The sequence below is a fragment of the Pseudonaja textilis genome, chromosome 9, assembly GCF_049901715.1.
Source record: "Pseudonaja textilis isolate UNSWEBS1 chromosome 9, rPseTex1.2, whole genome shotgun sequence".
Lineage (NCBI taxonomy): Eukaryota > Metazoa > Chordata > Lepidosauria > Squamata > Elapidae > Pseudonaja > Pseudonaja textilis.
Window position 1 is genome coordinate 2682484 of NC_141998.1, and position 24514 is coordinate 2706997.

General features: G+C 45.2%; 1 protein-coding gene across 2 annotated transcripts in view; it reads left to right on the forward strand.

The window, feature by feature from the left end:
• Window positions 1-250: 250 nt before the first annotated feature.
• Window positions 251-24514, forward strand: part of POLM (DNA polymerase mu) — a 28865-nt gene continuing 4601 nt past the window's right edge. The window contains exons 1-12 of one of the 2 annotated variants that reach the window (XM_026715098.2): window positions 251-330; window positions 1602-1839; window positions 2873-3059; window positions 4055-4153; window positions 4900-5070; window positions 6071-6142; window positions 6606-6726; window positions 8260-8392; window positions 8774-8876; window positions 9332-9619; window positions 11465-11548; window positions 13901-14020. In XM_026715098.2, coding sequence (XP_026570883.2) covers window positions 1649-1839; window positions 2873-3059; window positions 4055-4153; window positions 4900-5070; window positions 6071-6142; window positions 6606-6726; window positions 8260-8392; window positions 8774-8876; window positions 9332-9619; window positions 11465-11548; window positions 13901-13987 — 1536 coding nt within the window. In that variant the 5' untranslated portion in view covers window positions 251-330; window positions 1602-1648 and the 3' untranslated portion in view covers window positions 13988-14020. Of the gene's footprint in view, window positions 331-1601; window positions 1840-2872; window positions 3060-4054; window positions 4154-4899; window positions 5071-6070; window positions 6143-6605; window positions 6727-8259; window positions 8393-8773; window positions 8877-9331; window positions 9620-11464; window positions 11549-13900; window positions 14021-24514 lie in introns of those variants that run through there. The other variant, XM_026715099.2, reaches the window with a different exon arrangement.

Consider the following 24514-nt stretch of genomic DNA (forward strand, 5'->3'; position numbering starts at 1 on the left):
TCCTTCGGACCGCAGCTGGAGCAGATGCTGCCCCTGATGGAGGAGGGGGAGCCTTTCCCTCCCCCCCTGAGATTTGCAAGAGTGGGCGTGGAAAGTGGGGGTGGGGCTTCCTTCGGACCGCAGCTGGAGCGCTGCCCTGAGGAGACGCTGCACCTGGTGGGGGGGGGGGAGGCTCCTGGTGGAGCAGATGCCTCCCTCCGGACAGGGGGTGGGCTCTCCCCGCAGCCAGATGCTGCACCTGGTGGAGAGTCCTCCCCTCCCCCGCCTGGCACTTTTCCGGCCGCAAGTTCGGTGGGTTGCGGGAGTAAAAGAGGCGCGGAAGCTTTGCGGGTAAAAACAAACAAACCACTTTCTTCTGAAGTGGGGGAGGGTGGGGGAGGGAGGTTTAAGTTTTGCAGTTTTGCGTCTCCCCCTCCCCTCCCCCATCACCCTTCTTCCCCTACCCCCCCCCCGCCAAGCTGACCAAGAAGGCCTGGGAAGCAACCTATTCTTACCCCTCCCCCCACCCACGAGCGGGGCCGTCTTAATAGCGTTATGGGCCCCGGGGCCAAGCAACGTCCTGGGGCCCTTATGACAGCTACTCCCAGGAGTAGTAACAATGTAAAGGGGTTGATAACATGAAACATCTATTTTGCATGTTTGTATTAATTGTAAAAAAAAAAAAAAAGCAGTGAAATGTCATAAACATGTTGCTGTATTTATGGGGGCATTGAAGGGTTAACAGGCACAGCTTAGTATGGGGCCCCCTATGCTGGTGGGGCCCACACAGAGGTGGGATTCAGCCGGTTCTGACCAGTTCTGGAGAACCAGTAGCGGGAAATTTTGAGTAATTTGGAGAACTGGCTGGCCTGCTCCTTTGGTTGCCCTGACCAGGAGAAGGGAGCTGGAAAGCAGGTTAGTGGGGCGGGGAGGGAAGGGGGATTTTGCAGTATCCTTCCCCTGCCACGCCCACCAAGCCACGCCCACAGAACACCACGCCCACCAAGCCACACCCACAGCTGATCGGCTGGGTCTTTGGTTGCCCTGTACAGGAGAAGGGAGCTGGAAAGCAGGTTAGCGGGGCGGGGAGGGAAGGGGGATTTTGCAGTATATCCTTCCCCTGCCACGCCCACCAAGCCACGCCCTCCTATGACACACCTTAGGCAGCGCACAACCATGTCCCATAACAGGGCTGATACCTTGGCTAGCCAAACTACTAGTCTGCAATAGCATTGGGGTCTCCTGGTTGCTGTGATATATCAATGTATGATAATAATAATAATAATAGTAGTAGTAGTAGTAGTAGTAGTAGTAGTAGTAGTAGTAAATAGCAGCAGCAGTAGCACTTAGACTTACATACCGCTTCCCAGTGCTTTTACAGCCCCCTCTAAGCAGTTTACAGAGTCCGCCTCTTGCCCCAAACCATCTGGGTCCTCATTTTACCCACCTCGGAAGGAGGGAGGGCTGAGTCAACCCTGAGCCTGGTGGGATTCGAACTGCCAAATTGCAGGCAGCCGGCAGGCAGCAGAAGGAGCCTGCAGTACCACCACGCCACCGACAAATGACACAGAATTAAACTGTGCCACCAACAAATTAAAACAAAAATGATTTGTTTCTCCAAGTAGGCTTCTTGGGAGACGGACGAGGGTGTCCCATCGGTGGGCGGATCATGGCCCAACTGCCGGTGAAGAAACGGCGCCCCCCTCGGGCCGAGCCGGGTCAGCCAGCTAACTCCGAGCACCCGGTGCGTTTCCCTGAAGTGGTGCTTGGCCTGGTTGAGAAGCGGATGGGCTCCAGCCGGAAAACGTTCCTCACCTCCTTGGCTCGCAGCAGAGGCTTCTGGGTAGATGATCCTTGCTGGTAGGTGTCCCCGTGGGAGTGGGATGAAGGGCCAGGTGTAAGACAAGAGGAATCCCCCTTTGAAGTGGGAATTAGGGGAGGGGTTTTTTCTTTTATCGAGGAATCTTGGAAGCCGAACAACGGTTCGAATGCTCGCTTGCGCCGAATCACGGATCCCTGGATTCTTCCAAGAGGAGGTAGAGGTCAGGGATTCTCCACCCTTGGCCGCTTGAAAACTCGCGGACTTCAACTCCCAGAATTCCCCAGCCAGCTGTACCTATTTCTTTTCCTCCCACTTTATAGAGCAGAGAGATTGTGGAGAAAGGGATTACAAGAGAGTAAGCAGGTCGCAATGGGGAGACACGTCAAAAAGTGTCAGGGAATTCTGGGAGTTGCGTCGGAGTATATTCCTGATCTGGAATAGAGCATTGTTTGTAACCAGGTCAGCCGATGAATAGGCATAGAAACTTAAGTCAGCCAATGAGGACTGTTTGGAAACTGAAACTAGAAGTAGCCTAGGCGTGGCTCTATATTAAGCTCTGAAGCTCTGTTGAGCTCTGAGTCTGTCTGTTGAAGATGAAAGTGCTTCTTTCCTCTGCTGTGTATCTTGCTTGCTTGCTTCAACTAAAGTGAAACTGAGGTCTGTTTTCTGAGCTCCTGAGTTTCTGTTGTGCTTTGAACCTGTAACCTGTCTGCTTCTGTTTGAGTTTGGAGAAACGTTGGAGAAATCTACAACTGGTATTGTAAAATTTACTTTATATGTTTATAAAGAAGTTCAATGAAGCCTCAGTCACCTGAGTTGATTTTTCTGGCGCTGAATTTACTCTGAACAAGTTGAAAGTCCACAAGTCTTAAAGTTGCCAAGTTTGGGGACCCTGCCCCCCCAGACACTCAGAAGTGATGGGTTTGTTACACCTTTAACAACGGCAGAATAGTAGCCACAACTAGACGAGGCTCCTGACTTCTCCATCTTGAAGCCAAGGGAGCGCATCTCATCTAAGCCTCAACCTGGGATGGACCCCAAGCGCCCTAAATCTGTTTGCTTTCGTCCTAGTGAGAAAGTGACTCACGTTGTGTCCGAAGGCAATTCTGGAGAGGAAGTGGTTGAGTGGCTGAAGAAGAATGGGAGGCCGCCTGCCAACGCGGGAGGGGATGGGCCGGCTCTGCTGGACTTCAGCTGGTTCACGGAGAGCATGAGCGCCGGGCGGCCCGTTGAGATTGAACCCAGGCACCGCCTGAAGGTACGGAAGCCGGAGTCCTCCGGGGATGGGCCAGACCTTCTTTTGCATTTAGCCCCAAAGGAAACCATCCCTGAATGCTAGACGAAATCCCTCAGTAGAGGAGAAGACGGGGAGAACAACTTATTTGTCCTCCTTGCTGAGGATTTATTTCCTTTGACCTAGTATTCTGCGGGAAACAGCCATTGTGATTGGTAAAGTAGGAGTTAGTGCGTAGTGTGAGTACTAATACTATGGCTTAAGCAGCATAACTGGTAGTGTTTAAACCAGCCATTGTTGGTTGGTCTTAAGCATTCCTCCCACCTTCACTCCCTCTTTCCCACCTTCCATCAATTTTCCTTTCCCTTCCCTTCCCTTCCCTTTTTCCTTTCTTTTCCCTTCCCCCTTCCCTTTCCCTTCTTCCTTCCCTTCCCTTTCCCTTCTTCCTTCCCTTCCCTTTCCCATTCTCCTTTCCTTTCCTTTCCTTCCTTTCCCTTCCCTTCTTCCTTCCCTTCCCTTTCCTTCCCTTCCCTTCTTCCTTCCCTTCCTTCTTCCTTTCCTTCCCTTCCCTTCCCCTTCCCTTCCTTTCCTTCTTCCTTCCCTTCCCTTTCCTTCTTCCTTCCCTTCCCTTCCTTCCCTTCCCTTCCCCTTCCCTTCCCTTTCCCTTCTTCCTTTCCTTTCCTTTCCTTCCCCTTCCCTTTCCCTTCCCTTCTTCCTTCCTTTCCTTCTTCCTTCCCTTTCCTTTCCTTCTTCCTTTCCTTTCCTTCCTTTCCTTCTTCCCTCCCTCCCTCCCTCTTTTTCTTCCTTCCTTCCTTCCTTCCTTCCTTCCTTCCTTCCTTCCTTCCTTCCTTCCTTCCTTCCTTCCTCTCTCCCTCCCTCCCTCCCTCCCTCCCTTCCCACGGTTTCTGAGACTTTGCTGGAATGTGAATCAGAGCAAAAGCTTGCCGTTTAATGATGGCTTTCCGTTGGAGGATGACTTGGATACTTCCAAAGCATCTCACCTGTTCCCTTTTGTCCAGGTGGCCACTCCTGCAGAGCCGCCAGAGGAGAAGGTCCAGGTACCTCCCTACATCTGCCAGAGACGGACTCCGCTGCTGCACCCCAACTCCGCGCTCACGGTAATGGGACTTAAGGAAGACCAGTCAACCTCTGCCGCTTAGGGAGGTGTGGACTTCAGTCATAAAACGGGGCAAAATTCAGTTAGGAAATGTCTGGCTTAGCAACAGAAATTTTAGGCTCAGTTGTGGTCGTAAGTTGAGGAATACCTGGGTTTTCCTTTCCATGTCCGTCTTTTAAGGGGTTGCCTTATTGGTGTGTTTTCAGGTGTCATATATATATATATATATATATATATATATATATATATATATATATATATATATATATATATATATGTATATATAATTTTTTAACAACAAACAGAAAAACATAAAACCTTCTTTCCATTGTACAGCGTGCCGGTCGGTCCAAACCTTCTTGTGCACAATATCCACAGTCCTTCCCTTCCAACCGCAGTACATTATTAAAATTGATTTTACATAAATATGCATATTATATTGTTATGAACGGCTTATGGGACTTTACTTGTAAACTATATCATCCTTTTTGAGAAAATTTCAGTTTTTAAGATATCTCAGTTCATAATATTCGTTCCGTTATAATTTGTTATAACATATTACATTGTCTTTATCACTGTATTTATGTTGTATTATATCCTATTTCCCTATTCTGGTGTCATTTTTAGTGGGGAGGAGGGGCAGGAAACAGCTGGAAGAGGTCTAAGAGTCCGAACCCCTTTGGAGGGCTTGGTCTGGGCCAAGGGTGTCTCCCCAGGTGTCCTTGTTACCTGACTGCCTTTTGCTAGGAGGCCCTAGAAACCATGGCGGAAGAGGCCAAATTCGCCGGGAGCGAGGTCCGCAGCTTGGCCTTTTCCAGGGCGGCTTCGGTGCTTAAGGCCCTCCCCGGGAAGGTCCGCAGAATCCAGCAGCTCCACACGGTGCCCTGCATTGGAGAGCATTCGCGGAGAATTGTCCAGGTAAAGGAAGACGCGGGTCGTCCCGTCCTATTCGTTTTGCATTGCGGTGACCCTGGTTTGGGTCCTTGCTTTGTATTTCACCTTTAAAATGTTTGTTTGTTTGTTCCTTCCTTCATTCCTCCTCCCCACTTCTCCTCCTCCTCCTCCTACTTTTGCTTCCTCCTCTACTTAGCTTCCTCCTTCTCCTCCTTCTCCTTCCCTCCTCCTCCTCCTCCTCCTACTACTACTACTTTGCTTCCTCCTCTCTCCTCCTCCTCCTCCTCCTCCTCCTCCTCTTTGCTTCCTGCTCTACTTAGCTCTCCTCCTCCTCCTCCTCCTCCTCCCTCCTCCTCCTCCTCCTTTTGCTTCCTGCTCTACTTATCCTCCTCCTCCTCCTCCTCCTCCTCCTCCTCCTACTACTACTACTACTACTACTTTTGCTTCCTCCTCTACTTAGCTTCCTCCTCCTTCTCCTTCTCCTCCTCCTCCTCCTCCTCCTTTTGCTTCCTGCTCTACTTATCCTCCTCCTCCTCCTCCTCCTCCTCCTACTACTACTACTACTTTGCTTCCTCTTCTCTTAGCTTCCTCCTCCTCCTCCTCCTTCTCCTCCTCCTCCTCCTTTTGCTTCCTGCTCTACTTATCCTCCTCCTATTACTATTACTACTACTTTTGCTTCCTCCTCTACTTAGCTTCCTCCTCCTCCTCCTCCTCCTCCTCCTCCTCTTGCTTCCTGCTCTACTTATCCTCCTACTACTCCTACTACTACTACTTTTGCTTCCTCCTCTATTTAGCTTCCTCCTCTACCTCTCCTCCTCCTCTTCCTCCTCCTGGAAGCCAGATTCACTTAACAACCATGTTACTAACTTAACAACTGCAGTGAATCACTTAGCAGCTGTAGCAAGAAAGTCGTAAAATGGGACCAAACTCACTTTACAACCGTCTTATTTAGCAATGGAAACGTCGGACTCATTGGTGGTCATAAGCCAAGGACTACCCTGCATTGTTTGTGTCTTCCCAACAGGAAATGCTGGAAGACGGGATGTCTTCAGAAGTGGAGAAAGTCAGACAGTCGGAGAGATACCAGACGATGAAGGTGCAGCCGGTGGCCACTGCTAGAACTGGGGGAGAAGAACATGGCCAGGAATTTGGAATGTGGCTTTTCATTGTGTCCCTATTGCCAGAGATTCACTGCCTGAATCCTGGGTGCCTTTCCGATTTCGGGAGAAGTTTAACCTCCTTAAGTTTTGGAGTGCTAATGCAAGTTTCGAGGCCCCAGTGTACTCTAGGGTCAAAGTATGTGCTGAAATTTCAATCCCCAAGTTTTAAAAAATGATTCCCACTGAATATTTTATATTTAGATTGATAGTTCCAGAGACCTGCTTCTACATAGAATAGAATAGAATAGAATAGAATAGAATAGAATAGAATAGAATAGAATAGCACAGCACAGCACAGCACAGCACAGCACAGAACAGAACAGAACACTTTATTGGCCAAGTGTGATTGGACACACAAGGAATTGGTATCTTTGGTGCAAATGCTCTTTTTTTCCATAGCTTTTCACGAAGATCTTTGGAGTTGGGGTAAAGATAGCCAGCCAGTGGTACCAGGAAGGGCTGAGGACCCTGGCTGACTTACAGCTGCACCAAATAAAACTGAACAAAGAACAACAGGCAGGTGAGAGATTCATTGGAAAAGAGAAGTAACTTTAATTTAGTTTATTTGAATATTGGCGGCACCCATTACAGCAACGGCATAGTAGAATAGAAGCTGGAGTGGTGATTATGATTCTGCTTCAACTTGGGATAGACAATATCTTGACTGCAAAGGGTTTTTTGGGGTGAGCGGTAAACTATTCAGTATTTCATTAAGCTACGAGACTTTTTGCTGCTCTGGCGCAACTGCCTTTAGAAGTCATTCTATGGTTTTTATTACTTGGTATAAAATTGCTTTTTTTCCATTTTGATTTTCCATAAATATATGGGGATTGAGTCTTGGGTTTTATAATAGGAGAGGGCAGGAAGGTTAACCGAGTTTAACGATGTTATGTTTAAACATCATGATATACAGAACAACCTCTCTTTTTTTTTCCTGAAAAGTATAAGCATCAAACTAGCTGATCAAAGTAGTATTTTATATAGCTCTAATAAATTTAATGTCTTAGTAATCTATAACGTTCATTAGGATACCTCTCTATCTCTGTCTTACACACACAGACCTGCCAGTCAAATGTCCACTTCTAAAATCTTGCTTGATTAGGGCTGGTAGGTTTTTGTAATAAATAACTCTGAAAGGCTTCACATAAAATTTTCATATAATTTATTGTCCAGAGAAAAGAATGGACCCTATTTGATTTTTTTTGGTTCCTTGAAGGAAAGGAAATTCAGTATTATTACCAATATTAATATCAATATTAGTACTAATAATATTACCGATATTAATATCGATATAACAACTTGCCAGTTGGGAATTATGAGATCTATTAACTTACATATATATGGAGATTATACAATATTCTATAAGGCTTTTTGGAAATGTCAAAATACGAACCCGGTCCTTAAATTACATTTCTGTCCATCTCCTCCTCCTCCTCCTCCTCCTCCTCCTCCTCTTCCCTACTCCTTCGTCTCTTTCTCCTCCCTCCCTCTCTTCTTCCTCCTCTTCTCTTCCTCTCCTCTTCCTCTTCTCTTTTCTCCTCTTCCTCCTCCTCTCCTCCTCCTCCCTTCCCTACTCCTTCGTCTCTTTCTCCTTCCTCCCTCTCTTCTTCCTTTCCTCCTCTTTCTTCCTCTCTCTCTCTTCCTCTCTTTTCTCCTCTTCCTCCTCCTCTTCCTCCTCCTCCTTCGTCTCTTTCTCCTCCCTCACTCTCTTCTTCTTCTTCCTCCTCTTCTCTTCCTCTCCTCTTCCTCTCCTCTTTTCTCCTCTTCCTCCTCCTCTTCCTCCTCCTCCTTCGTCTCTTTCTCCTCCCTCCCTCTCTTCTTCTTCTTCCTCCTCTTCTCTTCCTCTCCTCTTCCTCTCCTCTTTTTCTCCTCTTCCTCCTCCTCTTCCTCCTCCTCCTTCGTCTCTTTCTCCTCCCTCCCTCTCTTCTTCTTCTTCCTCCTCTTCTCTTCCTCTCCTCTTCCTCTTCTCTTTTTCTCCTCTTCCTCCTCCTCTTCTCTTCTCCTTCTGTTCTTCTCCTCCTCTCCACTCCTCTGTCTCTTCCCTTCTCTGCAGGACTTCTTTATTATGAAGACCTCAATACCCCCGTGGAGCTCTTGGAAGCCAAGGCCATCAGCCAGGTGGTGCTCCAGGTGATTGAGCAGATTTTGCCTGGGGCGACAGTCACTCTGACCGGAGGATTTAGGAGGTGAGTAGATTTTGTGGGATTCATTGTCCAGTTTTGAAATAAATGATCACCACCCGCCAAAACTCCCAAGAGAAAATGGTGGTAATTTTATTTACTGCTTTGCAAAGAGTAGTTGCAAACCACGCTACAGTGGACACACCTTAAATCATGAATATGGGGTTGTTGTTTTTTAATATATTCCCTATTGCCATTGCAAATTTACCTCCCTCCTTTTCCTCATTGGCTTAGTACTCACAATAATAAGTAATAATTTAATACTTCTGTCTGAATCCAGCCGATGGGGGTCGACGCAGCAACAGTTAGCACTGTTAATCATGTTAAATGCCAATAAAAACAAACTTGGCCAGAAATTTGTTGCGACAGTCTGTCTGTCCCCAACAGAGGGAAGCCGTGTGGCCATGATGTGGACCTGCTCATCACCCATCCTTCCGAAGGTGAAGAAATGGGACTCCTGCCCAAAATCATCAGTAACCTGGATAGGCAGGTAGGCGAAGATTTGAATGCAAAGTGGTAGAAGAGTAATCTTAACGCGAGTGGAAGCAGTGTAAACGTGCGTCGGTTTTAAAAGTTGCCCCGAGGTCCCAGATCTGCAGGGTAGGACTTGCCAAACAGATACAGATTAACAGAATTGGAAGGGACCTTGTAGGTCATCTAGTCCATTGAAAATAGGCCGCGTGGAGGCTCCTGGGAGGGGCAGGGCCAGTGTTGAAATACCGGTTCACGGAACCAGCTGTAACTTTAACATCCGGTTCGTGTGAACCGGTTTGAACCGTTAGAATCCCACCCCGGGGATTTTACAGCAGTTGTGAGTGTGTGAAAACTGGCCACGAGTCGCTTTTTTTTCATTGCCGTTATAACTTCAAATGGTCACTAAACGAACGGTTGTAAGTCAAGGACTACCTGAAATCTGTAGGCGTGATTGGGATTCTCTCCCCTCAGGGCTTCTTGCTGTATCACAGTTTCCACCGAAGTAGCTTGCTCTCCCTGGAAGACGAAGAGCTGTGGGTTAGCGGCGGTTCGAGCACCATGGACCACTTCGAACGCTGCCTTTCCATCTTCCGCCTCGGCGACCCTTCTGGGAGCCTTCCAGGGGGCGCTGGGGTTCGGACGCTCGGCACCTCGGTGGGGCCTGGCACCTCCTGTCCCCGGAAAGCTGTGCGGGTGGACTTGGTTGTGACTCCGTACAACCAGTTTCCATTTGCTTTGCTTGGCTGGACCGGCTCGCGGGTGAGTCCCAGGGAGGTTCTTGGCTCCGGTGTGTGGACTTGGGGTGGTTTTGTATTCATTTGGGCGTGGTCTTAGGGGAAGGGTTGGTGTCCGAGGGTTCCTACGGAGCTTTCCATGCAGGTATTGGGGATGTCAAGTTAAGGAGGAGTCTGAACTGGGGAGCAGGGCCTGTTTATCTGTTTATATCTGTCTGTCTGTCTGTCTATATCTCTAATCAACTATTCTCTCTCTCTCTCATCTATTTATATCTGTGTGTCTATATTTCTAATCAACTATTACCTCTCTATCTCTATCATCTATCATCTATCTCTATCTCTGTGTTTGTATATCTAATTAACTATTCTATCCCTATAATCTATTTCTATCTGTGTATCTATATCTCTAATCAACTATTCTCTCTCTCTCTCTCCCTCTCTCTCTCTCTCTCTATCTCTATCTGTGTGTCTATTTATATCTGTGTATCTATATCTCTAATCAACTATTCTCTCTCTCTCTCTCTCTATCTCTCTCTCTCTATCTCTATCTGTGTGTCTATTTATATCTGTGTCTATATCTCTAATCAACTATTCTATCTATCTATCTATCTATCTATCTATCTATCTATCTATCTATCTATCTATCATCTATCTAATCTCTGTGTGTCTATTTATATCTGTGTGTATATCTCTAATCAACTATCCTCTCTCTATCATCTATTTATATTTGTATGTCTATATCTCTAATCAACTATTCTATCTATCTGTCTGTCTATCTATCTATCTATCTATCTATCTATCTATCTATCTATCTATCTATCTATCTATCTATCTATCTATCTCTTTCTATCTCTCTCCCTCCATCCAATCATGTAGTTAAACCATGTAGGTATTTGGGATGTCAAATTAACTCGGACTCCATATTTTGAGGCAGGCTCTGTCTCTCGCTCTCTGTCTCTGTCTCTCTTCTCTTTTTCTTTCTCTTCCTTTTCTTGCGTTCCATCCAGAATTTCCAACAGGTGTTGTTGGTTTTTTTTAGTTTACCTGGAGATGGTAGGTACTCCTGCACACAAAGGGTTCATTTTAACCTTTACCCTCCAATCCTCCTGCAAGCCTCGTGAGAGAAGGTCAAGTCCCTTCACTGCAGAGTGGAAGAGAGATTTACGCAGAGTTTCAGTGCCGAGGATCCGAGCTTAGAGTACAAACTGTTGGGGCTGAAATAGGAACCGTCTGGGCCTCCGTTGTTATTGAATTCTTGGCCAGGATCTCTTTGAAACTCTCGACTTTCTTCTTCCTGGAACGTTTGTACAAAGGATTAAGACTCATTTCTATTTCATAAGCCTCTCATAGAATCTCCCATCCTTGGCTTGTTTGCGTTTCGAGATGTTTTCTGTCTTTTCTCAAATTCAACCCAATCTCCCATGGAAGAAGAAATCTTAGGCATTTTCCTTCTGTAATCCTGCAGAAGACTGAAATCAAATTCAGAACAGATATGTTAAAGAGCTAAGGTGAGGGGGAAAAAAAGAAATTTAATTCAGATTTCTGTAAGAAACAAAACAAAACCGAAGGCCTATTCTTATTTGTTCCAGAGTGCATGGAATAATAGATTGCAATCAGAGGGAAGCAAAAGAGTTCTTCTAATTCTTGGGTTATCTGGTTATCATATTATGAGCTTTCAAAGCTGTCTTACCTGGCTATTTGAAGTACCTGTTTGCGGCTTTATTCCTGCTCCCCAGCAATCAAAATGGGTATCTAATTTGGGATGTTCAGTAGTATGGCATTCCTAAAAATGGTAAATTAATAAATGGACCCCCCCTTGGCACTTCACTTGGGATTAAGTCCTTTCATTTCCTTCCTTTTCCCTGCCCAGAATTTTGAACGAGACCTCCGGCGTTTCTCTAAGAAGGAGAAAAAGATGACTCTCAACAGCCATGGCCTCTATCACCTGGAGCAGGTAAGGGGTCGCGGGAGCACGAATCTCAAGAAGGAATGATTTTGGATTTGGCACCTTTGGAGAAAACTTTTTTTTTTTTTCTGCAAAGGTTCAGGGCAGGTGGTGTCATTAGAAGAGGTAGTGAGACCTGGATACAAATTCTGGTGTAAGAATACCAAGGAAATCTTGCCCTTAAATGTCCCAAAGGTGTTTTTTTTATTTTTTTTCAAGAGGACTTGGACTTTTCTGGTTTTTTCTTTGAAGATGTTGCTTCTCATCCAAGAAGCTTCTTCAGTTCTTGAAGAAACTCTTCAGAGCTGAAGAAGCTTCTTGGATGAGAAGCGAAATGTCTTCAAAGAAAAAAAAACCAGAAAGTCCAGTTGCCTCCTGAAAAAGCACCTTTGGGACAACCTGGAGGACTGAGAATCTCTATAGATGCATAGACATCTTGCACTGAGATGTCCTGGTTCTTCTCCTGATCGGCCTCCATAAGCCCTCCGGTCTTCCACCACGGGACTGTTTGATTCTCCTTTGTTAAACTCTGAACTTCCAATTCCTCTCTGTTAAGTGAGGATGTGCGGTTGTGGCATGTTTGTGTACTCGAAAGGAATCAAGATGAGCTCTGGGCCCTGTGATGCTACTAAATCACCCAGAAAGGGAGTCCATCTGGAACATCTTACTTCTCTTCCACCTCCCCTAACCTTCCCTGACCTTTTCCAGGGGTCTAAAGACCTGGCTTGGCCAGTTCTGGCTTGGGACCCCCAAATTGGGGAGCATCACAATGGAGGGAGTTGATCGAGTAACAACCAATCCCACAATTCCCCCTGTCCTGCCCCCACCATCCCCATTTGTAATTGGATTATAGTAAATTTTAGCAGTTGATATTAATGTGTGTGTGTGTGTGTTTGTGTGTAGAAATAGACAGACAGACGACGATAGGTAGGTAGGTAGATGAATAGATAGGTTGTGTGAATTCACACACACAGAAAGATTATAGAGACAGAGTTAATGATAGAGACAGAGATAGAGTGTGATGACCAAGGGCGTGACACAAAATTAACCAAGTCACAAAAATAGAAGAAAGTCCCTTCAATGTCTCCAACTTGGCCCCAATGTCCAATTATCCTTGACTGGATATCAAACTCTTAAAACAGTTTACAGAGGGAGTAAATGCAATCCGCACCCAAAATAAAATCAATTTGAAATAAAAAAAACCCAACACAGCTCACTGAAGGAATTACTACAACAGGCAGGGATGATTAATTGCAGACTTTTACCAGATAACGCAGCAACCACAGTGGGGAGGAAGCCAAAACACAGATAAGCTCCGACAGGAATGCACGCTTTGCTTCCAGCATCTTTGCCATATACAGTTTGTCCTTTTAACCAGTCCACCCAGCTGCAGCCCATGAAGGGGATCAGGGCCCCTTCCTCCCCCGTAGATCACGCCATTCACATTTCTCCCTTATCCGCTCCTCCCTGCGTGCCCTAGGATGAAGAGGGGATGGGATGGGGTCTTCCTCTGAATGCCCATCTGGCCTGTGCCCTTCCCCAGTTTCCTCCACAACCTCTGCAGCCACACTCCCACTCCCTGTCAGCTGTTCCATCTCTCCCTCAGAGTCAGACTCCAACAGGGGCATGACATAGAGATGATATAGATTATAAACCGCCCAGAGATAAGATAGGCACCAATAAATTTTATAAATAAATAAAACTCCCTTTTACAACCTTATAATCCCTTAATTCGGGGTAGAGTCAGGAGCAATTGGATGGAGCTGAGCGTTTGCTTGCCAGATGCCCTTCCTGATGCCTATGCAGAATTCACAGCAGACTTTTTTTTTTCTTTGTTCCCGGGGAGAGAAATATCTGCCGTTAGCTAGGATTGAACTCTCAACCTTCTGAGTGGGAAGCGATTAGGTTCACTGCTAGGCCCCCATGCTGCATAAGTAAGTAAGTAAGTAAGTAAGTAAGTAAGTAAGCAAGCAAGCAAGCAAGCAAGCAAGCAAGCAAGCAAATAAGTAAATAAGTACATAAGGAAGGAAGGAAGGAAGGAAGTTAGTCAGTCAGTCAGTTAGTTAGTTAGTTAGTTAGTTAGTTAGTTAGGACTGGCCTTACTCTGAAATCCAGCCATTTCAGTTTGCCAATCATGAGTTCTCCAAACAATACAATTAAAACCTGGTTTAGCACAAGCTATGAATGAAGTCCTTGATTGTGCACAAGCATACATGTATGGGCGGTGATCTTGGCGATTTAGCTATGGGGGAATTTGCCAAGCATTGGACAGGATGCCAGAAGGGGGGAAAAACGGTTTTCACTGATCGATTAAGGTATATGTATTTATTTATTTATTTATTTATTTTGCCCATCCTTCAGAAAACTTTACTGCCCGCTGCCTCCGAGGAAGAGATTTTCCAGCATTTAGGACTGGAGTATATCTTGCCTGAAGAGAGAAATGCTTGAGCCGTTGTTGTGCAAAGTGCGTGTTTTTCACCCTACGGAATTCACAAATGAATGAGAATCAGCCAGGTTACATTTCATATACCTTTCACTCGTATGTGTGTGTGTGTGTGTGTGTGTGATCTAATACATAATGCATTTCTGGGTTGTGTCAATGGGACTTTAGGAAATATATCACTTTTTTTCATACTCTGTTGGTTTCGGTTTTGATTCCCTTCCCCCCACTTAAGATGGCAAAAGTGGTCCTTGACTTACAATCAGAATTGGAACCAGAATTTCTGTTGCCACGCCACGTGGTTGCTAAGTGAATTGCAACCACTTTTGTGGCCTTTTCGCTATGTTTGTTAAGGAATCGCTGCAATTCTTAAGCGAATCCAGCTTGCCCCGTTGACTTTGATTGTTAGAAGCTAGCTTGGAAAGTCACAAGCAGCAATAGACTTATCTACCGCTTCACAGGGCTTCACAGCGCTTCACAGGCCCCTCTAAGCGGTTTACAGAGTCAGCCTCTTGCCCCCAAACAATCTGGGTCCTCGTTTTACCCACCTCAGAAGGACGGAAGGCTGAGTCAACCTTTAGAAGGAAGGAAGGGAAGGAAGGAATGAAGGAAGGAAAAGGAAGGAAAGAAGGAAAGGAAGGAAGGAAGGAAAGGAAAGGAAAGGAAAGGAAAGGAAAGGAAAGGAAAGGAAAGGAAAGGAAAGGAAGGAAGGAAGGAAGGAAAGGAAGGAAGGAAGGAAGGAAGGAAGGAAGGAAAGGAAGGAAGGAAGGAAGGAAGGAGGAAGGAAGGAAGGAAGGAAGGAAGGAAGGAAGGAGGAAAGGAAGGAAGGGAAGGAAGGAACGAAGGAAGGAAAGGAACGAACGAACGAACGAACGAACGAAGGAAAGGAAGGAAGGAACGAAGGAACGAAGGGAAGGAAGGAATAGCACTAGCATGTAGCACTCATGTCCTTCTTCACAGTGCTTTTACAGCCCTTTCTAAGCAGTTTTTACAGAATTAGCAAATTGCTCCCAACAATCTGGGTCCTCATTTTATCGACCTCTGAAGGACAGAAGGCTGAGTCAACCTTGAGAATCGAACTTCTGGTAGTGGGCGGAATTAGCCTGCAATACTGCATTCTAACCACAGGGAGGGAGGGAGGGGAAGGATGGATGTAAGGGAGGGAGGGAGGGAGGAAGGAAAGGTTAAAAAAAAAGGGAAGGTAGCAACAGCAATAGCACTTAGGCTTATATACCACTTCACAGTGCTTTTCCAGCCCTCTCTAAGTGGTTTAGAGAGTCAGCCTCTTGCCCCCAACAATCTGGGTCCTCGTTTTACTGATCTTGGGAAGGTGAAAGGCTGATCAAGCTTCCAAGGTGGGTCAAATGAGGACCCAGATTGTTGGGGGCAAGATGGTGACTCTCTAAACCGCTTAGAGGGGGCTAGAAAGCATTGAGATATCAATCAATAGAAGCCTCCTGCAAGAAAACAAATAAGTCACTTCCATTTTGCTGCCCTGAACCAAGCTCAATTTAAGCTCAATTTAAGGAAGTTCAACATTTTCCTCCCACCCCGCCAAATAATAATAATAATAATAATAATAATAATAATAATAAGAAGAAGAAGAAGAAGAAGAAGAAGAAGAAGAAGAAGAAGAAGAAGAAGAAGAAGAAGAAGAAGAAGAAGAAGAATTATTATTATTATTATAATTGACAGCCAGCATGTCCAGGGATACATTCCTGAACTTACTAAGCAACCTTATTTGGTTTGGGCCACTGAAGGACATTTTGCAACCTAACCCAGGATGGTAAACTTCATCTGCAATCCACTCTTGGCATGAATTCACTTCCTGACGCTTCGTTCAGTGAGGCAGGAGATACACTTAGGTAAACCTCAGCCCAAAAATACATCGCTTCTTCGTTCGGCTGTGAAAGTTTTGCCCTGGGGAGCAAGTCAGAGCAGCATTTACAAACGCAGGTGGGTTCTGACCCAGCCCCCTGAAACACAAAAAACCCTCTGAAATGGGTTGATTGCTCTCCCTGTCAGGAAATTCCTCTTTATTTCCAGCTTGAATCTCTCCTTGATCAATTTCCACCCATTATTCCTTGTCTGGCCTTCAAAGGTGCTTTGGATAATAGCTTGACCCTCCTCCTCCTCTCTGGGGCAGCCCCTCAAATACTGGAAGATGCTCTCCTGTCTCCCCTGGTCCTTCTTTTCAACAGGCTAGACGTAGTTCTCTCAACCGTTCATTTTTGTCTCCAGACCCGTTAATCTAACAGATAATCAGAGTTGGAAGGGACCTTTGTAGGTCATCTAGTCCAACCCCCTGCCCAAGCAGGAGATCCTACACCATTTCTGACAGATGGCAGTTCAGTCTCTTCTTGAAAGCCTCCAGTGATGAAGCTTCCACAACTTCTTTCTTTCTTTCTTTCTTTCTTTCTTTCTTTCTTTCTTTCTTTCTTTCTTTCTTTCTTTCTTTCTTTCTTTCTTTCTTTCTTTCTTTCTTTCTTTCTTTCTTTCTTTCTTTCTTTCTTTCTTTCTTTCTTTCTTTCTTTCTTTCTTTCTTTCTTTCTTTCTCCGAATCTCAGTAGCTCTGCTCCTGCCTTGCTTGGCTGTTGCTTGGCTGTTTCAAACCAAGCTTTGGTTTGTTGTTCTCAATTGCCTCGTCCCCTGAAGACTGCCGTCATTTCTCTCTTCCCCCCAAGGAAGGGGAGAGCAGGATGGGATTAGTGCCAGGAGATTGCCTGGCGTTGTGGGCGGGCTTTAGAATTAGTACAAAGGCACCGCGCACCTGGACAGAAGCAAAGTGAGCCCCTGTAGCTGTGGTTCAGTTGCAACAGGTAAGACTTTGGGATAAACCAGGGTGTAAGACAGGGAATTGGGAAGTCTTTGGAAGTCCTATGGAAGGAAGGGGGTCGCTGGGAGTTTTCAATTGCTTTGCTCGTTGCTAGCAGATTAAGGGCAGATTAACTCCCTGTCCTTTAACGCCCTATAAAAATACTAAAAATATTCAGTACCGTTCATGCAAACTGTTTGCTTCTCTCTCTTTTTGAACTGCTTTGCAAAAAAAACCCAAACCTGCCAGTTCCAAGCCAGGCTGGATAGTAGAACAGGGTAGATAGCCCTCAAAAAAGAATTAAGAGTTTGTAGAGAAAGGCAATTTTCACTTCTTTATTTAAAAAGTGAGGCTACTAATCTTGAGTTTTTCACTTGGTTTGCGTTCTGAATGAATGTGGCGGATTGAGGATAATATTATACGAAGAACTTGTCTCCCCATGAATTAGGGAAAAGGAGTGTTTGGGACCTTAGAGATGCCGTTGGGACTACAATTCCCATCGCCCCTCATGCCATGAGGGTCATGACAGCTTGAGCGCAATGTCCTCTCGGGGGGGCGGGGGGGGAAATTGGGAACAGATTTTTATTTGGAATTGCTTCGAATTGATTTATTGCAAAAATGTACCGTCTGTTACGGGGAGTGTGATTATTTATTTAGCGCTTGGCGTCTCATACATGGACTAGCCATGATATAGTAACATTTCAACTGGGTTAGCAGGACCCACTAAAATACAAGCGTTAAAAAGATCTGGGTTCAAAGATCAACATCTAGGTTATCTAGCCATTGAAAGCGCAGCATCGTTTAGACAGGTAGTCCTCAATTTACGGCCGCAGTTGGGCCCAAAATTTCCCTCGCTAAGCGAAACATACGTTAAGTGAATTTGAGCCCATTTTTCAACCCATATTGTCACCGTTGTGAAGTGAGCCTGGGGTTGCAAGTGTGAAAAACAGCCGTAAGTCACTTTTTTCAGTGCTGCTGCAACTTTGAACAGTCACTAAATGAATTGTCATAAGTCCAGGACCACCGGTATTTTAAAAAAAAACCAGATACTGGACCCATTTATGCCTTCAGCTAACAGTCAGCCAACAGTCGTAAGTGTGAAAAAAAAATTTTTTTCAGTGCCGTTATAATTTCAATCTGTCATTAAACGAACTGTTACAAATCGTGTACTAGCCTGTATTTGATTTATTTTATTTTATATTATTTTCTTTTATTCTTTTATTCTTCTATTTTTATTCTTTTCTTTTTTCTTTTCTTTTTATTCTTTTCTTTTAATTTATTCATTATTTTTTATTCTTTTATTTTCTCTTATTCTTTTCTTTTATTCTTTTCCTTATTTTATTTTGTTATTCTTTGGGGGAAAAAAAACACCTTTGAAAAACCTTTCAGACTCCCGGTTGACGAATGATAGATGATAGATAGATGAGAGAGAGAATGATAGATGATAGATGATAAATAAAGGTATGTATGTATGTATGTATGGATAGATGATAGATAGATAGATAGATAGATAGATAGATAGATAGATAGATAGATAGATAGATAGATAGATAGATAGAGGGAGGGTAGGTAGGTAGCTAGGTAGATGAGAGAGAATGATAGATGATAGATAGATAGATGAGAGAGTGATAGATGATAGATGATAAGTGGATGGATGGATGAATGGATGGATGGATAGATAGATAGATAGATAGATATAGTTTTCCATCTCTGTTGGACTTTCTAGATTTTCTTTGAAGACGTTTTGCTTCTTATCCAAAAAGCTTCTTCAGCTTCTGACTGGATGGTGGGGAAATGGAAGGATTAAATCCTATAAATCCTCCCCTTCCATAAAGTATCAATCCTTCCCTTCCCCACCATCCAATCAGAGCTGAAGAAGCTTCTGGGATGAGAAGTGAAACGTCTTCAAAGAAAAAAAAAATTAAGAAACTCCAGTTGTTGCTCTTGGAAAAAAAAAAGCACCTTTGGGACAGCTAATTGTAAATTAACATGCTGGCTCAGGGATTCTGGGAGTTGAAGTCCACAGGTCGTAAAAGGGGCCGTAGTCGTGTCCCCCTCCGCCCCCCGTGCCCATCCTCCATTTTATTGGTCGTCTGATTTCCCGCAGCCCAAATTTGAGAGCCCCACTTAAGCCATTTTCGAAGTGCTCCAAGGCTTCTCCTGCCCTCCTAGAAAACGCAGGAAACATCTCTCGTGCTGCGTTTGCAATATCTCTGCTCCGGTTGCCCCGGTGACAATCTATACACCTCCACGCTCTGCCCTTGGGACCCCCAACATGTCATACCCTGTCATTAGCCAGCGTTAGGAAGTGGAAAACTTCTCCCGCGGGGGGATCTTTCTCATTAAGATGCAAAGCGAGCGTGAAAACAACTTCTGAGGTGGCCTCTGCAACCCAACCTCTGTCCCTTGCTGTCGCTTTCCATCCTTTGGGCAGTTCAGGGTTTCGTCCTGGGTGCCAACATGCAGCCAGGCCCCGATTCCATCCTTGCATCCTTAAGACAGGGCTGGAAAAGCCAGATGGGTGGACAGTCAATTCTAGGGCAGGCCGGCGTCCTTCCTATTTAATCGCCTTCTGCAATAACAATTTCTGTAATTTAGGAAGCCAAGTCACGGTTTCCCCCTCTAAAATCTGTTCCTCTCTCGTCGCTATCCTATCCCTACAGCAATAATAGCAAAAACCCTGGAAAAGTCAAGTATTCATGATCTAGTGGCGGGATTCAAAATGTTTTACTGCTGGTTCTGTGGGTGTGGCTTGGTGGGTGTGGCAGGGGAGGATACGCAAATCCCCTTCCCTCCCCACCCCACTAACCTGCTTTCCAGCTCCGTTCTCCTGTCCAGGGCAACCAAAGAAGAACCAGCCGATCAGCAGTGGGCGTGGCTTGGTGGGTGTGGTGCTCTCAGGGTGTGGCTTGGTGGGCGTGGCAGGGAGGATACTGCAAAATCCCTTTCCTCCCCACCCCACTAACCTGCTTTCCAGTTCCTTTCTCCTGTGCAGGGCAACCAAAGAAGAGGCAGCCGATCAGCTGGGACTCAATGGGAGGCAGAGAATCGATGGGGTTGGCGGGGCCAGTCAGAGGTGGGATTGGCCGGTTCTTAGAATGACTCAAAATTTCCACTACTGTTTTTCCAGAACTGATCCGAACCGGCTGAATACCACCTCTGAAGAGGAGAGAAGGAGGCAGGAAAGGATTGTAGTGGGAGAGAAGAGAGAAAGAGGAAGGAAGGAAGGAAGGAAGGAAGGAAGGAAGGAAGGAAGGAAGGAAGGAGGAAGGAAGGAAGGAGGAGGAGGGAGGGAGGGAGGGAAGGAAGGAAAGGAAGGAAGGAAGGAAGGAGGGAGGGAGGGAGGGAAGGAAGGAGGAAGGAGGGAAGGAAGGAAGGAAGGAAGGAAGGAAGGAAGGAAGGAAGGAAGGAAGGCAGGCTTGGTGGGTGTGACTTGGTGGGCATGGCGGGGGAAGGATACTGCAAAATCCCCCTTCCCTCCTCCACACCACTAACCTGCTTTCCAGCTCCGCTCTCCTGTACAGAGCAACCAAAGGAGACCCAGCCGATCAGGTGGGACTCGATGGGAGGCAGAGAAGAGATGGGGTTGGCGGGGCCAGTCAGAGGTGGGATTGGCCGGATCTCTGAACTATTCAAAATTTCTGCAACTGGATCTCCAGAACCGGTCAGACCCCAGCTGAATCCCCCCCTCTGGTTCATACTGTTTTATACTGCACTGGTGAGAGCATATTTGGAATTTTACACCCAGTTCTGATCCATCACAATATAAAAAGAGATGTTGGGATTCTGGACAAGAGTGCAGACAAGAGCAACAAAGAGGAATAGAAATAGAAATGAAGGGAAGGGACCTTGGAGGTCTTCTAGTCCAGCCCCCTGATCAAGCAGGAGACCTTATACTGGACTTAACCCAAGCCCCCCCCCCTTCCATCAGCTTTCTAGCAGCTGTGAAATTGTTTAGAATTCAGCAGCTGCAACTTTTGTGACACTGGACGGGCCTCGCGGGTCTCCCAGCCAAGTTCATCAGGCCGTTCAAAGCATCCAAAGGCCCTGAGTGACGCCAGGCTGAGCTCTGGGGAGGAATTGCAGCAGGCAGATCTACGCAAGTGAGGAGGCTTGGCTGCCCCCCCACCTGGGGGGGGTCATTTAACAGGAAAAGGAGGTGAGGCTTCCATGAATCTTGGAGGGGGGGCGGAGAAGAGAAGAGAAAGGCAGAACTAAACGCCTTCGAAGGCTCACGGAACGCCGTTCCCTTCCCGTCAAAGGGGTCCCTGTTTTCTTACTTGCATTTTTTTTACATGCTTTCGAACTGCTCAGTTGGCAGAAGCTGGGACAAGGAACGGGAGCTCACTCCGTGACACGGTGCTAGGGATTCGAACCGCCAAACTGCCAACCTTTCTGATAGACAAGCTCAGCATCTTAACCACTGAGTCACCGTGCCCCGGGATAAGTTTGCATAAACAATAATAATGATATAGTAATAATAACCAATAATACAATAATAACCAATAATAATAATGTATAAATAAGAACAATAAGAATATAATTCCCAGTATTAGTTTGCATAAACAATAATAACCAATAATAATAAATAAGAACAATCAGAATATAATTCCCAGTATAAATTTGCATAACCAATAATAACCAATAATTAGAACAAGGATATAATTCCCAGTATAAGTTTGCATAAACAATAATAATAAATAAGAACAAGAATATAATTCCCAGTATAAATTTGCATAACCAATAATAAGCAATAATAAGAACAAGAATATAATTCCCAGTATAAGTTTGCATAAACAATAATAACCAATAATAATAAACAAGAACAATCAGAATATAATTCCCAGTATAAATTTGCATAACTAATAATAATAAATAAGAACAAGGATATAATTCCCAGTATAAGTTTGCATAAACAATAATAAATAAGCCAAGGATATAATTCCCAGCATAAGTTTGCATAAACAATAATAATAAATAAGAACAATCAGAATATAATTCCCAGTATGTTTACATAAACAATAATAACCAATAATAATAAATAAGAACAGAATATAATTCCCAGTATAACTTAAATAAATGCTGACCCAAAAACAAAACTGAGCTTCCGGCTGATTTACAAGGATGCAGTGAAAATAAACCTGGGTTTAATTAATGGAGGGGAAACACTTGAGGATCGCAGAGAATTATTACTTTTTTATTGTACAGCCCTCAACTTACCACAGTTTATTTAGTGGCCGTTCAAAGTTACAATGGCACTGATAAGTGATTTAGGACATTTGCAGCATCCCCGAGGGTCATGGGATCAAAGTTTGGACCCTTGGCAACTAGTTTATATTTATGGTGGTCACAGTGTCCCAGGGATGACGTGACAACCCCTCCACGCACACTTTTCAAGGGGGAAGCCGGATTCATTAACAACCACGTTACTAGCTTAACTGCAGCGGTTCACTTAACAGCGTTGGCAAGAAAGGTCATAGAAGTTCACTTCACAAAACGCCGCGTAAATTTGGGGCTCACGTTTGTGGCCGTTAAGTTGAGGACTCTCTGTATGGAGAGAAACTTGAGAGCTGGGAGGCGAGTCTCTTCTAGGGTCCACTTAAAATTCAGCTTTTTCCTGATGTTTTGCTTAAGTCACGCGAGGCCTTGAGAAGTTGTGCAATTCTGCTCCATTCACGCGGACCGAAGGATTCGCCTGGGCGCTGAATCTGGCAAGCTGTTAGCAGCCTCCCAAGTGGCGGCTGCTTTGTATTTGTGTGAAGGACAAAAAGTACAGCCAACTAAGCTAACGAGGCTTTGGAGCGTAGAAGAGAAAACATTACAGCTTGAAAGCCACAAGGGGTGGGGGGGGAGGGAGGGAGGGAGAGAGAGAGAGAGAGAGGGAGGGGGTAGGATGGTTTACCAGGCAGCCGGGAGCAAAGTGCCACCTGAGGAAGAAAAGTACAGGTAGCGCTGCTCTTACCTTCAGAATTCTCTTAACCAGGGGTCCCGAAACGTGGCAACTTCTAAGACTTGTTGACTTCAACTTGCATAATTCTCCAACCAGCTATGCTACCTATTCCAGGGGTCTTCAAACTTGGCACCTTGAAGACTTTGTGGACTTCCACTCCCAGAATTCCTGAGCTAACATGACTGGAGGAGGAGGAATTCTGGGAGTTGAAGTCCACAAGTCTTAAACTTGACAAGTTTTAAGACCCCTGGAAGAGGTAGAGAAAGAGGGGTAGAATAGATAGAAAAAGAGATAGAATAGATAGATAGAGGGGGGGGGGAGAGAAAGATAGAATAGATAAGATAGAATAGATAGGTAAAATAGAGAGAAAGAGATAGAATAGGTAGGATAGATAGGATGGATGGATGGATGGATGGAGAGATGGATAGATAGATAGATAGATAGATGATAGATAGATAGATAGATAGATAGATAGATAGATAGATAGATAGATAGATAGATGATAGAGGTCTTCAAACTTGGCAAGTTTAAGATTTGTGGGCTTCAACTCCCAGAATTCCTGAGCTAACATGACCGGAGGAGGAGGAATTCTGGGAGTTGAAGTCTACCACGGCCTGTTTTAAAGTGTTGGCTATTCTCCTCAGCTTGGTGTGAATCTGTGAATCCACCTCCACGTAGACTATTCCCTGAAAGTGGTTGGTCCGGCAACTGTGACTCCATCTGGTGGTGGTGCTGCCTATCACACATTCTTCTATCTTACCAAGAAGCAGCCTGCGGTCTACTTTGTCAAATGCCTTACTGAAGTCCAAGTATATTATATTGATAGCAAACTGCAAGAGGAGCAAAAGTTTTGGGAGATGTGTGCATCCGGCTTTTACTCCAACCAACTTAATCCATATTTTTACAAAGTAGGCCAATTGGGGTGGGTGGGGGGGAAACTGCAAAACTCTAGATAACCCCAAATCTTTTTAAAAGACAGAAAAACATTAACTTGCAACAATCTAGATCGGTTTTTGGGAGAGTTAAAATGTGTGGACTTCCATTTCCAGAATTTCCCAGCCAGCTTACAAAATTCTGGCAGTTTGAAGTCCTCACATCTCAGTGTTGACAAATTTGCAAAACGCTTAACCTGAGTCTTAAAAATCTTGATAGAGCGATCCTTCCCGAGGTTCCCCTGGCTCATTAAGTTTAACTAAAGCTTACTAGCATCCATATTTTATTATGTTTTTATATTTATTTATTAAATTTATATGCTGCCCACGTCACCCATAAAGCAACTCTGGGCGTTTTGCAAAGATAAACTATAAAAAACACACAGCAAATTATGGTTTGCAAACTACCAAACTGGGCTAACACAATATCATCTCCTTTTAACGACCCCATAATCCCTTGCGGGGTGGAGTCTGAATGGAGCTAGCAGAGTGTTTACTGGCCGGATGCCCTTCCTGTTGCCAGTGCAGAGTTTGGTTCAGCAGATATATATTCTCATTGTGCCTCTAGGATTGAATTCGCAGCCTCCCGATTGTGAGGCAAGAGCTCCACCTCTAGGCCACCGCACTACTCACTAACACAACATGCTAAGCCAAGTATGTGATGGCTGGGAACCCCTGGTGGTTCGCGAGAAAATTTTGGTGGTCCGCAGAGAAATGTCACCCCCAAAGCAATTAATCCAGGCTTCGCAGGAACACAAGGCTGTGCCACCCACATGGCCCGCGGAAACACAAGGCTTGCGTCGCTTGCATTGCGAACAACACGAGGTAGTGAGGGGAG